Below are 18,029 nucleotides of genomic sequence, written 5' to 3'. Positions count from 1 at the left end.
CCTAATTGCTCCAGCCTTTCAACATACGACAGTCCCGCCATTCCGGGAATTAACCTAGTGAACCTACGTTGCACGCCCTCCATAGCAAGAATATCCTTCCTCAAATTTGGAGACCAAAACTGCACACAGTACTCCAGGTGCGGTCTCACCAGGGCCCGGTACAACTGTAGAAGGACCTCTTTGCTCCTATACTCAACTCCTCTTGTTACGAAGGCCAACATTCCATTGGCTTTCTTCACTGCCTGCTGTACCTGCATGCTTCCTTTCAGTGACTGATGCACTAGGACACCCAGATCTCGTTGAACATCCCCTCTTCCTAACTTGACACCATTCAGATAATAATCTGCCTTTCTATTCTTACTTCCAAAGTGAATAACCTCACACTTATCTACATTAAACTGCATCTGCCATGTATCCGCCCACTCACACAACTTGTCCAAGTCACCCTGCAGCCTTATTGCATCTTCCACACAATTCACACTACCCCCCAGCTTAGTATCACCTGCAAATTTGCTAATGGTCCTTTTAATCCCTTCATCTAGGTCATTAATGTATATCGTAAATAGCTGGGGTCCCAGCACCGAACCTTGCGGTACTCCACTGGTCACTGCCTGCCATTCCGAAAGGGACCCATTTATCCCCACTCTTTGCTTTCTGTCTGTCAACCAATTTTCTATCCATGTCAGTACCCTACCCCCAATACCATGTGCTCTAATTTTGCCCACTAATCTCCTATGTGGGACCTTGTCGAAGGCTTTCTGAAAGTCGAGGTACACCACATCCACCGACTCTCCCCTGTCAATTTTCCTAGTTACATCCTCAAAAAATTCCAGTATATTTGTCAAGCATGATTTCCCCTTCGTAAATCCATGCTGACTCGGAATGATCCTGTTACTGCTATCCAAATGCTCAGCAATTTTGTCTTTTATAATTGACTCCAGCATTTTCCCCACCATGATGTCAGACTAACTGGTCTATAATTACCCGTTTTCTCTCTCCCTCCTTTCTTAAAAAGTGGGATAACATTTCCAATCCACAGGAACTGATCCTGAATCTATAGAACATTGAAAAATAATCTCCAATGCTTCCACTATTTCTAGAGCCACCTCCTTAAGTACCCTGGGATGCAGACCATCAGGTCCTGGGGATTTATCAGCCTTCAGTCCCATCAGTCTACCCAAAACCATTTCCTGCCTAATGTGGATTTCCTTCAGTTCCTCCATCATCCTAGGTTCTCCGGCCCCTAGAACATTTGGGAGATTGTGTGTATCTTCCTCAGTAAAGACAGATCCAAAGTAACGGTTTAACTCATCTGCCATTTCTTTGTTCCCCATAATAAATTCCCCTGCTTCTGTCTTCAAGGGACCCACATTTGCCTTGACTATTTTTTTCCTCTTCACGTACCTAAAAAAACTTTTGCTATCCTCCTTTATATTATTGGCTAGTTTACCCTCGCACCTCATCTTTTCTCCCCGTATTGCCTTTTTAGTTAACTTTTGTTGCTCTTTAAAAGAGTCCCAATCCTCTGTCTTCCCACTTCTCTTTGCTATGTTATACTTCCTCTCCTTAATTTTTATGCTGTCCTTGACTTCCCTTGTCAGCCACAGGTGTCTCTTACTCCCCTTAGAGTATTTCCGCCTCTTTGGGATAAATTGATCCTGCAACCTCTGCGTTATTCCCAGGAATACCTGCCATTGCTGTTCTACCGTCTTCCCTGCTAGGGCCTCCTTCCAGTCAATTTTGGCCAGCTCCTGCCTCATGCCTCTGTAATCCCCTTTGCTATACTGTAATACTGACACTTCCGATTTTCCCTTCTGCCTTTCCATTTGCAGGCTTTGCTTGGCTTTGCTTAGGAAATCATGTCTCATGAATCTCATAAGTTTTTTGAAGAGGTTACCAAGAGGATTGATGAAGGCAGGGCAGCGGGATTGTCTATATTAACTTAAACAAGTCAGTGGACAAGGTCATGCATTGTAGACTTGTCTGGAAGGTAAGATCGTGTGGAATCCAAGGCGTACCAATCAATTGGATTCAAAATTCGCTTGGAAGGAGAGGTCAAAGGGTAATTATGGAGTGTTTTTTTTATTTGAGGTTTGTGATCAATGTGCCACAGGAGTTGATGCTGGGTCCCCTGCTGTTATATACATTAACAATTTGTATGACAAATTGGTTCAAACTGGTGGTATTCTAGACAGTGACGAAGGATATCAAGTTTACAACAAGATTTGCATCTCTTAGAAAGGTGGGGCAATGAATGACAAATAGAATTAAACTTTTACAAGTGTAAGATTTTGCACTTTGCTATGTCAAACCAGGGCAGGTCTTGCACAGTAAATGGTAGAGTCCTGGAGAATATCGCAGAACAAAGAGATCTAGGAGTACAGGTGCATGGTAGCGATTCAGGTGGACTGGATAATGGTGTTTGGCACCATTGTCTTCATTGGGAAGGGTATTTCTACCTAACGGGCTGCAGTAGTTAAAGACCATCACTTTCTCAATGGCAATTAGAGATGACCAATTAAATGCTCGCCCAGCCTTGGAAGCCCATATCATTGGAATGAATAAAATGAGAAACAGGAGCAACAGGATTGCAGTCCAAATACTGGAGGGTGGGATTACACTTGTAGATCTTTGATAAGATTCAAGATTCAATTTAATTGTCACATAAGGTACAGTGAAATTTGAGTAACCAAAATGTTGAGATAATTGGAGACCTAATAGGCTATGCAGCCTCCTGTGTCCTGAGTAAAAATGTTTTTCTTTTCTGAATTCCATATTGATAAGGGATTAATTGGTATATTGGTTTTAACAACACCAAACTTTGTTAATATTGATGTTAATATTTGGAATATAACAGCTATGACTAAGTTGACAGCTGACTCCACATCAGGAGATTATGGACTCGAGTCCCATTTATAACATGTAAAAGTAGACATTTACAGTGCCCTCCATAATGTTTGGGACAAAGACCCATCATTTATTTATTTGCCTCTGTACTCCACAATTTGAGATTTGTAATAGAAAAAAATCACATTGTCAGATTTTAATAAAGGTCATTTGTATACATTTCGGTTTCACCATGTAGAAATTACAGCAGTGTTTATTCATAATCCCCCCATTTCAGGGCACCATAATATTTGGGACACAGCAATGTCATGTAAATGAAAGAAGTCGTGTTTAGTATTTTGTTGCATATCCTTCGCATGCAGTAACTGCTTGAAGTCTGCAATTCATGGACATCACCAGTTGCTGGGTGTCTTCTCTGGTGATGCTCTGCCAGGTCTGTGGCACCACGGGAGAAGAATGAGGAGGAGATAAGACTTTGCCTTCCATCACAGTGAGGGTATGCCTAGAGCAATCACTGTGATGGCTGTTTTGTGTAAAAAATTATATCTGTGTGTCTTGTGCTTTTTAATGTCTACTGCCGGACCCTGACGTGAGAGGACGCTGGCGTTGAGTATTCGCCGCTTTTCCGTCAGGATAGTTTGTCTGTTTGTTTCTAAGATAATTGTTTTTGTAAAGCGCTTTGAGCATGTGATAAGGCGCTATATAAAATAAATGGATTATTATTATTATTATTATTGCAGTCATCTTTAGCTTATGCTTGTTTTGGGGCTAGTCACCTTCAGTTTTCTCTTCAGCATATAAAAGGCATGCTCAATTGGGTTCAGATTGGGTGATTGACTTGGCCACTCAAGAATTGACCATTTTTTAGCTTTGAAAAACTCCTTTGTTGCTATAGCAGTATGTTTGGGATCATTGGCTTGCTGTAGAATGAACTGCCGGCCAATGAATTTTGAGACATTTGTTAGAACTTGAGCAGATAGGATGTGTCGATACACTTCAGAATTCATTATGCTACTACCATCAGCAGTTGTATCATCAATGAAGAAAAGTGAGCCAGTACCTTCATCAGCCATATATGCCCAGACCATAACACCCCCACCACCACATTTCACAGATGAGGTATGCTTTGGATCTTGGGCAGTTCCTTCTCTCCTCCATACTTTGCCCTTGCCATCACTCTGATATAAGTTAATCTTCGACTCATCTGTCCACAAGACCTTTTTCCAGAACTGTGGTTGCTCTTTTAAGTACTTCTTGGCAAACTGTAACCTAGCCATCCTATTTTTGTGGCTAACCAGTGGTTTGCATCTTGCAGTGTAGCCTCTGTATTTCAGTTCATGAAGTCTTCTGCGGACAGTGGTCATGTGACAAATCCGCACCTGACTCCTGAAGAGTGTTTCTGATCTGTTGGGCAGGTGTTTGGGGATTTTTCTTTATTATGGAGGGAATTCTTCTGTCATCAGCTGTGGAGGTCTTCCTTGGCTTGCCAGTCCCTTTGCGATTAGTAAGCTCACCAGTGCTCTCTGGTGAGCTTACTAACCAGTTCCAAACAGTTGATCTTGGTAAGCCTAAGGTTTGGCTGATGTCTCGAACAGTTTTATTCTTGTTTCTCAGTCTCATATTGGCTTCTTTGACTTTCATTGGCACAACTTTGGTCCTCATGTTGATAAACAGCAATAAAAGTTTCCAAAGGTGATGGAAAGACTGGGTGTTGAGAGCTCTCTTATACCTGCATTAAGGAGGCAATTAAACACACATGAGCAATTACAAACACCTGTGAAGCCATGTGTCCCAAACATTATGGTGGCCTGAAATGGGGGGCTATGTATAAACACTGCTGTAATTTCTACATGGTAAAATCAAAATGTATAAAAATTTCCTTTAATAAAATCTGACAATGTGCACTTTAACCACATGTGATCTTTTCTATTACAAATCTCAAATTGTGGAGAACAGAGGCAAATAAATAAATGATGGGTCCTTGTCCCAAACATGGAGGGCACTGTAGATTGATTGTACAATTGAGGGTATTGTCTTTCAAAAGAGGCATCGCAGGTGTCCTCGTGACTGTTGTTCGGTGAATATCCTGCTGCATTATTTCAAAAACAAACAAGGAAATGAATCCTGGATGATACTTATCCCTCAATATTGCTACAACCAATTTTCTTATCATCAAAAGAGCTTTCTGAAAGAACTCTGCACGAGCAACACTTTAGAAGTATGTTTTTTCTGTAAAGAACTTTGGTGCTATGTCAATGCTCCTCTATTGTTGACATCATCCATCAAATATCTTATTTCTGCTATACCGTAGAAATGTCAGCGGTCAGCCTCAGTTAGTATAGTAAGAAAAAGTTTTTATTGGTGAAGAAAAAACTTGTTATAGCTTAGAATCGATGTGGTCTAATAAACATAGCACAAAAAGTAAGGAAATTTGTGTTTGGTAGATTATTTCTTTGTTGTAACAATGCTTCTTGGCAATAAATCTTATACCGTTGGAAAGCCTGTTTATTTCCCTTTTAAATGGTGCCACATTTGTAAGGAACATGCATTTGTGGGATGAGCAGCAGAGCTGAGTATGTGGGTTGCGCCCATGAAAAATCTGCCAAATCTTCTTTGCCAATGCCAAACAGCTTATTCTGCCATTGACTCTTGTTCGGTGTTGTTTGGTGGATTGGATGATTGAAGTCTGAAGAAACAAGACATATTGGCAATTTAACAATTTATTCATTTAATAAACAGGAACCTCAGTAGCGTGTGGAAGAACCATACACAGCCACAACAGCCTGGCACCTCCTCCTCATGCTGGTCACCAACCTGGTCACACACTGTTGTGGGATGGCATCCCATTCTTCAACCAGCATTTGTCGCAAGTCAGCCAACGTGGTTGTGTAGGTCACTCTGGCACGAACAGCACGCCCAAGGTGATCCCACAAGTGTTCAATGGGGTTGAGGTCAGGACTGCTGGCAGGCCATTCCACCCTCTCCACTCCCAAGTTCTGGAGGTAGTCTCTGAGAAACCCTGCTCTGTGGGGGCGAGCATTGTCATCTTGGAGGATAGAGTTCGGTCCCAGACTGTAGAGATATGGGATTGCCACTGGTTGCAGAATCTCATCTTGATATATCTCTGCATTGAGATTGCCTCCAATGATGACAAGCCTCGTTTTTCCAGTGAGGGAGATGCCGCCCCACACCATCACACTGCCTCCACCAAAAGATGTTACTCTATCGGTGCAGCAATCAGCATAGCGTTCTCCGCGTCTTCTCCACACTTTGACCCTATGATCCAACTGCCGTAGGCAGAATCTGGACTCATCACTGAACATAACGTTCCTCCACATGTTCAGGTTCCAGTGCACGTGTTGCCGACACCAGCTCAAACGGGCCTGATGGTGAAGGGCAGTCATGGCAGGCCTCCTGGCAGCCCTATGAGACCGGAGATCGGCTGCGTTCAGTCTGTTCCGAATTGTCTGGGCAGAGAGCCATCGGCCATATCGTCCTGCAAACCTTGACTGCAAATCTGTAGAAGACAGCCTACGGTTCCTAAGTGCTGACAGGGTGAGGAAACGGTCTTCTTCGGGTGTCGTCTTCTTGGGACGCCCACTGTCTCTGACATCCCCCGTTATATGGAACTTGGCCTTCACTTTGGAGATGGTACTAGGGCTCACTCCAAATAATGCCGCAACTTGGTTTTGCGGAACACCAGCTTGAAGTTGCCCTATCGCACGGGCCTTATCCAGATCAGTCAAACGTGGCATGCCGATTCTTGGAGCAGACACCTACTGACCACTGTAGCAGGGCCCATGCTCACAGATGCTGCCAATCAGGCACCTGATTGTCAGCACCTGGGGGTACCAGAAGCTCAAAACAAGAGTCAATAGCAACAGCAGAATAAGCTGTTTGGCATTGGCAGAGAAGATTTGGCAAATTTTTCATGGGCGCAACCCATATACTCAGCTCTGCTGCTCATCCCACAAATGCATGTTCCTTACAAATGTGGCACCATTTAAAAGGGAAATAAACAGGCTTTCCAACGGTATAAGATTTATTGCCAAGAAGCATTGTTACAACAAAGAAATAATCTACCAAACACAAATTTCCTTACTTTTTGTGCTATGTTTATGTTGCAATTGGATGAGGAAATCATAGAAGCTCATTCCTGAAGCATTGTAATCAGTCTAGGATTGCATGCTCCATGTAACATTGCATGTATGTGTGTTGTCAATGAGAAAACCAACAAGACATCTGAATATGAAATATAGAAAGGCCAATTGGTGAGGTAAATTTAGTAGCTTTTGTTTGGATTCAGCATGTAGGGTTGTAATCTCGGAGGAGTGGGGGAGGAATTGTGTTCTTGCAGTTGATTTTTAACAAGGTTTAAAGGGAAAAATTATTTTAAATGGATATATCAAGAAGCTTCGCATTACTGCAGAAGAGAATCCTTTCTCTGCTGTCCTCGCCCCCAAACCTCTCATACTGTCTGATCACCCTTGCTCTGCCCCATTTCCAATCACCCACTCCATTTTTTTAACCTTTCTCTTCCTGGAGCATTTTAGTGCATAGTCTCTTAAATCTATAATGAGAGAGGATAAAAAGCTATTTGCATGTTTTAAATGTGTAACCGTCAAATCTTTATTCCTCACTTCATAAACAAAGGAATCGTCAATGTAAATGATAATAAATTCTTTTTTTTAAAGATCTTATCTTCATGGCTAGAATAGGGTATTAGAGTTAAAAGGATACAAAGTAATTCAGCAAGTCAGGCAGCATCTCTTGAGAGCATGGATAGGTGTAGTTTTGAGGGGTTGAGACCAGACTGATAGTAGGGAGGAGGAAAAGAGCCCCTATAATCCCTCTTCCAGCTTTCTTCTCTCCTTCCTCCACCCCTGCAATCAGTCCGAAGCTGCATTATTTGAGCTGCGGACTTGACCTACTGAGTTGCTCCAGGAATTTATGTCCTTTTGTGTATTAACCAGCATTTGCAGTTCCTTATTTCAAAGGTATTATAGTCGATGAGCACACCTCACTCAAATTGCTTTTAAATCCCATTTCTGCTGATTTTGAACATTGAAGAGGATAATTTTACCCTTCCATGAGTATGCTGGATCAACCTGCTGATGAGAGAACATCCTAATAAACTGGGCACCAAAATTTATAAGGTGAAAGAATTCCTGCTGATTTCCAATTTCCATTGAATACACATTCGTACTAAGTGTGCAATTCAATACCATCTCTAGTTGTCTGAGATTCTGTAGTAGAGGTCAATCCCTGGCTTTTCATTGAAGCACTTTTTGTATGAGTTACAAGGCTGAGTGAATTTAAAAAAAAAATCTTTTCCTGACATCTGATCTCTTGTAAAACAATGGTCATTCATTTATTCAACTTGTGTTTTAACAATTTCTAAGAAAGAATATTTAATTATTTTCTCTCCCAATATGAATACTGTGCACCAGGATCAGAAACACAAGAGCAGAAGCTATCTGCAGCAACAAGAGGAAAATAATCATCTTAGTATCAATTCACTCAATGAAGGGGGATTTAATCTTCTGCGAATTCACCAACCTGAGGTCAGCTTGTCTGACAGTCGTGCCTTTAGAAGATTGACAGATGAGGTAAGGACGGAATCATGTGAATAATTGTGATATTAATTATTGAAAAATTCCAGTAATGAGAGCATTGAAGCAATCTGCACAAGATATTAGTGGAAGAGTACAAAATCTTAAATACTGTTTGGTTAATGAAATGCGGCTATAATGATTATTTTGGCGCCTAGCCTTGCGAAATGCAAGTAGGAAAAGTGATTATTTTTTAGATTCTTGGTTTTCCAGATAGTCATAAGAGTCAGACAGTGTGGAAACAGGCCTTTGGCCCAACTTGCCCACGCCGACCAACATGCCTCATCTACACATCCCACCTGCCTGTGTTTGGCCCATATCCTTCTAAACCTATCCTATCCATGTACCTGACTAAATGTGTTTTTACGTTGTGATAGTACACTCATCACCCTTATACTCATCGCCCTTTGTGTAAAAATAAATATATGCCCATCAGGTTCCTATTAAATCTTACTCCCCTCACCTTAAAACGATGTCCTCTGGTTCTTAATTTCCCTGTTGCGGATAAAAGACTGCATTTACCCTAACTATTCCATTCCATAGTATCTTGTAATTTCCACAAAAGTGGTCTCGGTCCTTGTTTGGTGAGTTTTGAGGTTAAAGCTCGGTTGAGGCATTCCAACACATGATTCTCACCTGTCTAAGTGCTCTTTATTTATCTTGCTACTTATCATCTTGCCACATTGGTGGCAATCAAGATAAAAACATGTTTCTATTTCGCTGCTTTGGAGACACCACGTTTGTGATCTTTTATTTGAAAGCACATTTCTGATGACCACTCAGAATCTCAAATTTGCTTTTAAATCTCATTTAAAGTTATTTAAATTGAGTCTCCAATATGCAAAAGTATCAATATTCTTCTAAGCAATAATTGAAATGTTGGAGGATATAATTAAATGTTCAGAGGAGACGTAAAGGCAGAATTTGGTGCTATGATTACAAGGCATGGCACCATTTGTGAATCCAAATGAGTGATGTTGCAAATAATTACTAAAACGTGGATTTTTTATTTTTTTTAAATTTGAAATATGGGCATCTCCTGTCTGGAGCATATATTGCCCACTCTTAATTGCTCTTCAGTAGGTGGTGGCGAGCCACATTACTGAATCGCTGTGGTACTTCTGCTGAAGTTACTTCCAGCCTGCTGTTGAGTGATGGACAAATTCAAGGGTATGTTTGCAAGGTGGTGTTCAAAGTCACCGTGTTGAGGAAACAAGGGGAATAGGCTATTTTCGATCTTGTTTATGTAATGAGAAAAGGGTTAATTTATCGTCATAAAGGGACCGTCACGGAAGATTGACTAATGAGACTTTGAAAGCTATGTAGTTCTATTTGAAACCAGGGTCTTAAATCTTAACAGAATCTATGAAGCTATGAGAGAAAACTTGCCAGATATAGCAGCAAGCTGGAGAATTGGGAGTGTTTTGGTAACTCAGCAAACTAGTTAACTAACCAAGAATATGGTTAAAAAATAAGCCAAGGTCGAGTGTGAGAGCAAAATGACCAGGAACATAAAAACAAACAGAATGACCAGGAACATAAAAACCAATAAGCCTCCCAATAGTTAGCGGAAATTAGAGGAACAGATATGTTAGTAAAGGAAAGGTGTCAGAACAATACGATTCAAGATTCAATTTATTGTCACATGTACCAATTAAGGTACAGTGAAATTTGAGTTACCATACAGCCATACTAAGTAAAAAGCAACAAGTCACAGCCACATAAAATAAAATTTAACATAAACATCTGACACAGCGGATTCCATATTCCTCGCTGTGATGGAGGGTAATAATGTTCACCCGCGGTCAGGGCTGTTGAACCATCTGCAGTCGTCGCTGCCGACTGTCCGAGGCCCTCGCGTCAGGATGATCGAAACTCTGGCGTCAGGACGGATTGAACCACTCTCCGTGGCATTGGAGCTCCTGAATCGGCCTCTTCTTACCAGAGACCGCAGACTTCACGATGTTAAAGTCCGCATGCCCCTCCACAGCTCTCCACAGTCGATCCTCAGCAAAGGATCGTAGCTCCACGATGTTAAAGTCGTGCCACGCCCGCGGCTTGAAGCACCGGGCCGGTCTCCAGGAAAGGCCGCACCACTCCATGATGTTAGGCCACAGAGGGGACGGAGATACGATACGGAGAAAAATCGCATCTTTGAGGTAAAAGATTGAAAAAAAAGTTTCCCCCCAATCCCCACCCCCCACATAAAACAAACCAAGAAACACTAAAACATACTTTTAACACATACTTAAAATTTAAAAAACAGTAGAAAGACAGACAGACTGTTGGCGAGGCAGCCACTGTGGTGGCGCCACCTGATGGATGATGAAGTTGCAGAAGTGGGGGATTTTAATTTTCCTGATATTGACTGGAATTGCCTTGGTGCAAGTGGGTTCGATGGGGTGTAGTTTAAGTGCATCCAATGAAATTTTGAGACAATATGTACATAGTCCTCCAAGAGACAAGGCAGTATTTGACCACATCTAAGAAAGTGAAATTGGGAATGTGGAACAGTGACCATAATTCTTTTAAGTTTCAAGGCAGTTAAGGAAAGGGATGAAGTCGGTCCTGCAGTGAAGGTTTTGAATTGGGGGGAGGTTACAGACTTAAGGGCCTGTCCCACTTTAGGCGATTTTAAGGCGACTGCCGGGGACTAGGCTGTCGCCGACAGTTCTCCGGGTATCGCGGGCATGATCGTGAGGAGTCTTCCAAGAATCGTAGTGGATCTCAGAGCGTCGCTGAGAAATCATCCGGAGTGAAATTTCTTGGCGACAGCTGGCTTGTCGCCAGGTATCGTTGCTTATTGCGGGCGCAGTCGCATGCTGACCCCAGGTTTGCTAGGTTCTCTTAGATGCATTTAGAAGCACATAATATTAAAATAAGTAAAGTCATTTCAAAATACCATAAAATGCTTGTGTTTAACCAATTTATTTACCGTCAGGACATTTGACAGGTAGATTGGAGGCGACAGTTTGACGGTCAGGTAAGCGTGGGAATTTTCGCGAGGAAAGTCATTCTTGCCATAAAGGGAGTACAGAGAAGGTTCACCAGATTGATTCCTGGGATGGCAGGACTTTCATATGAAGAAAGACTGGATAGACTCGGCTTGTACTCGCTGGAATTTAGAAGATTGAGGGGGGATCTTATAGAAACTTACAAAATTCTTAAGGGGTTGGACAGGCTAGATGTAGGAAGATTGTTCCCGATGTTGGGGAAGTCCAGAACAAGGGGTCACAATTTAAGGATAAGGGGGAAGTCTTTTAGGACCGAGATGAGAACGTTTTTTTTCACATAGAGAGTGGTGAATATGTGGAATTCTCTGCCACAGAAGGTAGTTGAGGCCAGTTCATTTGCTATATTTAAGAGGGAGTTAGATGTGGCCCTTGTGGCTAAAGGGATCAGGGGGTATGGAGAGAAGGCAGGTACAGGATACTGAGTTGAATGGCGGTGCAGGCTCGAAGGGCCGAATGGCCTACTCCTGCACCTACTTTCTATGTTTATGGCCATCAGCCATTATATTTAAAGTGGGCTCTCAACCCAGATATGCAACCCAGAAACCAGATATGCATCTCCTGTACATTTGCAAAGAATGCCCACACACTTTTCACAAAAATCCACTTAACCACTTCAAAAAATGTTTTTTAACACAGCTATTAGTAAACTGGAAGTAAATCCAGTTTATGCCTTGTTACAGTGATGCTTGGTTTTTAAGTAACCCATACAAGATGTTATAGTTCACAACTCTCAAGTACTTACCAACTTGTCAGTAATTTCAGCGAAAATTAGGACGCCGTAGAAGCATTGACAGCGTGGGAATTTTGCGATGTTTCCGAAGACGCTGTAATCTCGACCTGACTCGGCATTGTCGTGATCATTGTCGTCGGGTAAAAGAAAATTTTGGCGATCTGCTACGACTTTGACAGTCGCGGCAGTCGCCTAAAAAATCGCCTCGTGGGACAGGCCCTTTACTTGAATTGAAATGTTGCTGTACTAATTGTTTTTTAAAATATAGCTTAGGAACAAGCACTTTGGCCCACGATGTCTGTGCCAAACATGATGAGGATGAGGGTTTTAAATGTGATTGGAGAATATTTTCTGCACAGTAGTTAATAACTGGATTCTTAGCTAGAGGAGGTGAGGCATTCAAATAGGCAAGGCATAGATGCTAAAGGGGTTAAATGCAACTAATGTAGATGGGTAAAAGCAGTCACCATGGATGAAGTGGGCAGAAGCGCCTGTTTCTTTGTTGTACATCTCTGACTATGACTGGCAAAGTCAAATTCAAGATGGAAAAGGATGAATCTATAAAAGAGAATAAGAAAATGGCAGTTAAAACTAATGTTTTGTGGTCATCTTAAAGATACAAAAACTACACGAAATATTAGAGAATCAAAGGGTTGGCAAAAATAGGAATTGATATAATTCCGTATCACTGGAGAAGTTGCTGAGCTTAAAATGCAGTAAAATTCATTCATTCTAAAAGACCTTGTGTTGTATATCCAGAATTTTGTGAAGGGTAGTCCTAGTGATGGTGAGTTATTTGGTTATTATCTTTTAAAATTCTATGGATTCTAGATTTGTTTCTGCGAGAATGGAGAGCAGAAATTGTGAGCCCACTGTATAAAAAAGGGAATGAGAGAGAGCAGGGAATGGCCCGTTAATCTAATGTCAGCTGTAGGTAATGTCCTAAAGTTTCTAATGCAGAATGGACCGCAAAGTGTATGGGGCTGAGCAGAGTTGGCATTCTTTTATGACAGGAAAATAATGTTCAACAAATGACTGGGTTCTTTGAGGCTGTGATAAGGGGGAAACCAGTGGATGTGGCGTATGTCTGAAGACATGGAGCAGGATGTATACTGACTTTGATTGAGAAGTGGTCATTGGATAGAAAGCAAAGAGTGGGAATAAATGGATCCTTTTCTGGTTGGCAACCTGTGAATCGTGAGGTGCAAATAGGACCCCAGATATTTACTGTCTATTTCAGCAATTTTGTTGAGTGGACCGAATATTCCATTTCTTAGTTTGCTGATGATGTAAAACTAGAAGTAATTGTGGAAGTGCAGGGAAGGATGTAAAGCAGCTTCAGGGTTTTAGACAAGGTGCATGAGTAGGTGAGAGCATGGCAATGCAATATAATGTGGAAGGATCTACTTTGGTTCCCAGCTGAGGAAAGCAGAGTATTTTTTTGAATAATGGGTAATTTTGATGTTCAGAGTGACCTAGATGTGCTAGTGTGAAAGTCACTAAAGGCTAAAGATGAGAAATTCTTCACTGAAAGGGTGATGAATCTTTGAAATTCATTGCGCTGGAGAGCAGTGGAGGCTCAATCACAGAGTTTATTTCACTCAGGGATTGATAGATTTTTTGATATAAAGGGTATCAAGACACATGGAGAAGGTGCAGGAAAACAGAGCTGAGATAGAAGATCAGCTTTAATATTTTGATTCTTAATGGAGCAGGTTCTACATCCACATGGACTACTTACTCGCTTGCATTCTTGTGATGTTGGTGTGTCACTTGCATTCTTATGAAGTTGGAAACTAGCAGGTATTGCTAGTTTGCAATATTTTATCACCAAATGACCAATTTGACTCCACAGCAGTCAGGAGTGAATCAATGATAACCAGAACAACTCATTTTTGGTAAGTATAGAATTCAAGTTTCAAATACAGTTGAAGGTGTTTAAGGCTTTTTTTACTGCTTCCAAAACACCTGCAATCCTGTCAATGTATTTGCAAACATTGCTGTTCATTGCACGTTTTTGAGGAACTTCACTTTGAATTATAAAATGAAATGTTAAGACATAAACTCATAACTGGTTGGATCAGAAATTATAATTAAAAGTGTACTCCTGAGATGTTAATTTGCAAATTCTCCCCACAGGGTGCTTATGATGCTCAAACTTTTTGGTCCATTTGTTTTCTTTCAGTAATGTCTGGCAGTTAATTTTGAACAATGGAATACAAAATTTTATTTTTCTTGTTTTCATATCCATTTAGTTTCACAAACTACGGATGTCAATTGAAGAAAACTTGCCCATGTATGGGTCCTGGCAAGAAGAGGTATGTGAAACCTTTTGGTTGGTTGATTGCGACATGCAGGGTACATCAACATAATTCTCTCAATGAAATTTCAATTTGCAGTTCTTTTTGGCTTCAACTAACAGAGTATAAAGATGATTTTGAGTTATTCCTTGCATGTCCCAAAGAAATATCTCACAAAGGAAGCCACTGTGCCCATCACTGATCTTTCAGTTCAGCAACCAACCTGAAGTTAATCCAACTCCATCTTTTCACAAATTCCTGTATCTTCCCCATATTTCAAATATTTAAGCTCATTTCCTTTAAAAATACAAATATCCTTGCGTTATTCTCTCCATTTCAGACCACTTATAAATGTTTAGATAAAAATGCATTACTTATCATTTGAAGTATTGATTGCAAATACCAAAATACTGCTTGATAATTCCAAGGGTACTCACTATAAATGCAGCATGAACTGCCACCATGATGTGATAGTCTCAAACGGTCCATTCAATAATTCCTATGTTGCTATTTAATTTGCAATTGAAATTTTGTGACCATCCCAGTGGCAATCTGTTGAAAAAATTATGATACTAATTAGACGTGAAGCATAACGAGAGAAATCACATCAGGATGGAAAGCTGGACACAAAGCATTTTAATAAGAATGGAGTCAAATAAACAATCATTTGATTTTGTATTCAAATTGATCATGGAGAAGGGAAAGATGGACAGAAGTTCAGGAAAGGTGTTAGGACTGGATCAGTCAAATCTGGTAGTGGGTAAAGCTTTGTGCATGGTATTTAAGAGAAAGAGAGAATTGGTAAAAGTGTCTCCATCATATTGACTGATGCCTTGAGCTTCCTTAGATTTGCCTGAAGGAAAGTCGGAGGGGATGGAAATTGATATTTAAGGAACCAGTCTGGCAAAATATTGTTTCATCTATTTTTTATTTCTTTTTTTTTCTCTGCCTTCTGATTAGATTCACTTCATGAGCATCAATCTCTCTTAAAAAGCAGCAGGAATGATATTAAACATGCCCATTAATGTATGAAAAAGATAAAAATCATTTTTTTAAATTATCGCTAATGTTTAAGAGTGGATGTTGTGATCGATTACTTTTCATCAGATGACATGGTTAATTCCAGCATTCATCTCTGGAAGATTATGAATTCAAAGATTCAGTGCTGCACCAAAATTGTCTTTATGATGACATCTTGGAGTATTTTAGTTACTTTTTCTAATTTTTGAAAAAATAAAATGCTTTCATAGATACTTTTAAAGCTATGTGGTTACATTGATTGATGATCTTAGCAAGAATATCATTCTAAGATTTCCCCTATGTTCTACATCCACCACGAGAAGCTGAGGGGGGGGGGGTCTGGGCTTTGCTAACATAGAAAATGGGTGCAGGAGTAGGCCATTCGGCCCTTCGAGCCTGCACCACCATTCAATATGATCATGGCTGATCAACAGTATCCCGTACCTGCCTTCTCTCCATACCCCCTGATCCCTTTAGCCACAAGGGCCACATCTAACTCCCTCTTAAATATAGCCAATGAACTGGCCTCAACTACCTTCTGTGGCAGAGAATTCCACAGATTCAACACTCTGTGAAAAAAAACATTCTCATCTCAGTCCTAAAAGACTTTCCCCTTATCCTTAAACTGTCACCCCTTGTTCTGGACTTCCCCAACATCGGGAACAATCTTCCTGCGTCTAGCCTGTCCAACCTCTTAAGAATTTTGTAAGTTTCTATAAGATCCCCCCTCAATCTTCTAAATTCCAGCGAGTACAAGCCGAGTCTATCCAGTCTTTCTTCATATGAAAGTCCTGCCATCGCAGGAATCAATCTGGTGAACCTTCTCTGTACTCCCTCTATGGCAAGAATGTCTTTCCTCAGATTAGGAGACCAAAACTGTACGCAATACTCCAGGTGTGGTCTCACCAATGCCCTGTACAACTGCAACAGAACCTCCCTGCTCCTATACTCAGATCCCCTCGCTATGAATGCCAACATACCATTCGCTTTCTTCACTGCCTGCTGCACCTGCATGCCTACTTTCAATGACTGGTGTAACACGACACCCAGGTCTCGTTGCATCTCCCCTTCTCCTAATCGGCCACCATTCAGATAATAGTCTGCTTTCCTGTTCTTGCCACCAAAGTGAATAACCTCACATTTATCCACATTATACTGCATCTGCCGTGCATTTGCCCACTCACCTAACCTATCCAAGTCACGTTGCAGCCTCCGAGCATCCTCCTCGCAGCTAACACTGCCCCCCAGCTTCGTGTCATCCGCAAACTTGGAGATGTTGCATTCAATTCCCTCGTCCAAATCATTAATATATATTGTAAATAGCTGGGGTCCCAGCACTGAGCCTTGCCGTACCCCACTATTCACTGCCTGCCATTCTGTAAAGGACCCGTTTTATTCCTACTCTTTGCTTCCTGTCTGCCAGCCAGTTCTCTATCCACATCAATGCTGAACCCACAATACCGTGTGCTTTAAGTTTGCATACTAATCTCTTATGTGGGACCTTGTCGAAAGCCTTCTGGAAGTCCAGATATAACACATCCACTGGTTCTCCCTTATCCACTCTATCATATCATATCATATCATATATATACAGCCGGAAACAGGCCTTTTCGGCCCTCCAAGTCCGTGCCGCCCAGCGATCCCCGTACATTAACACTAAATCTAAAGAGTTTTGAAAAATTATCACTAATGCATCCACAATTTCTGGGGCTACCTCCTTAAGCACTCTTGGATGCAGCCTATCTGGCCCTGGAGATTTATCGGCCTTTAATCGATTCAATTTACCTAACACCACTTCCTGACTAACCTGGATTTCACTCAGTTCCTCCATCTCATTTGACCCCCGGTCCCCTGCTATTTCCGGCAGATTATTTATGTCTTCCTTAGTGAAGACAGAACCAAAGTAGTTATTCAATTGGTCATGCCATGTCCTTGTTCCCCATGATCAATTCATCTGTTTCTGACTGCAAGGGACCTACATTTGTTTTAACTAATCTTTTTCTCTTCACATATCTATAAAAGCTTTTGCAGTCAGTTTTTATGTTCCCTGCCAGTTTTCTTTCATAATCTATTTTCCCTTTCCTAATTAAGCCCTTTGTCCTCATCTGCTGGACTCTGAATTTCTCCCAGTCCTCTGGTAGGCTGATTTTTCTTGCTAATTTGTACGCTTCATCTTTTGTTTTGATACTATTCCTAATCTCCCTTGTTAGCCACGGATGCAATACCTTCCTTGATTTATTCTTTTGCCAAACTGGGATGAACAATTGTTGTAGTTCATCCATGCAGTCTTTAAATGCCTTCCATTGCATATCCACCGTCAACCCTTTAAGAATCAATTGCCAGTCTATCTTGGCCAATTCACGTCTCGCATATAAATGAGTGGCTTTGTCACAATTGCATTGTCAAATTGGTTTATAATGCTCATATCGGTGAAATTGGCAAAATAAAATTACGTACTAAATTACATGTGAATCCAAGGAAAATTGTTCTGTGGAACTTCATCTCC

At 41.1% G+C, this 18,029-nt stretch overlaps 1 protein-coding gene across 1 annotated transcript in view; it reads left to right on the top strand.

The window, feature by feature from the left end:
* Nucleotides 1-18,029, top strand: part of ccdc17 (coiled-coil domain containing 17) — a gene marked incomplete at its 3' end in the record, with an annotated part of 76,385 nt that overhangs the window by 3,765 nt on the left and 54,591 nt on the right. The window contains exons 2-3 of the mRNA XM_078408099.1: nt 8,298-8,456; nt 14,459-14,521. Of these exons, the coding sequence (XP_078264225.1) occupies nt 8,298-8,456; nt 14,459-14,521 (222 nt within the window). The remainder of the gene's footprint in view (nt 1-8,297; nt 8,457-14,458; nt 14,522-18,029) is intronic.

Source organism: Rhinoraja longicauda, chromosome 11, assembly GCF_053455715.1.
Source record: "Rhinoraja longicauda isolate Sanriku21f chromosome 11, sRhiLon1.1, whole genome shotgun sequence".
NCBI classification, from domain to species: domain Eukaryota; kingdom Metazoa; phylum Chordata; class Chondrichthyes; order Rajiformes; family Arhynchobatidae; genus Rhinoraja; species Rhinoraja longicauda.
Note: the sequence above shows the minus strand (reverse complement) of the source record. Positions and strands in the feature narration are given on the sequence as shown.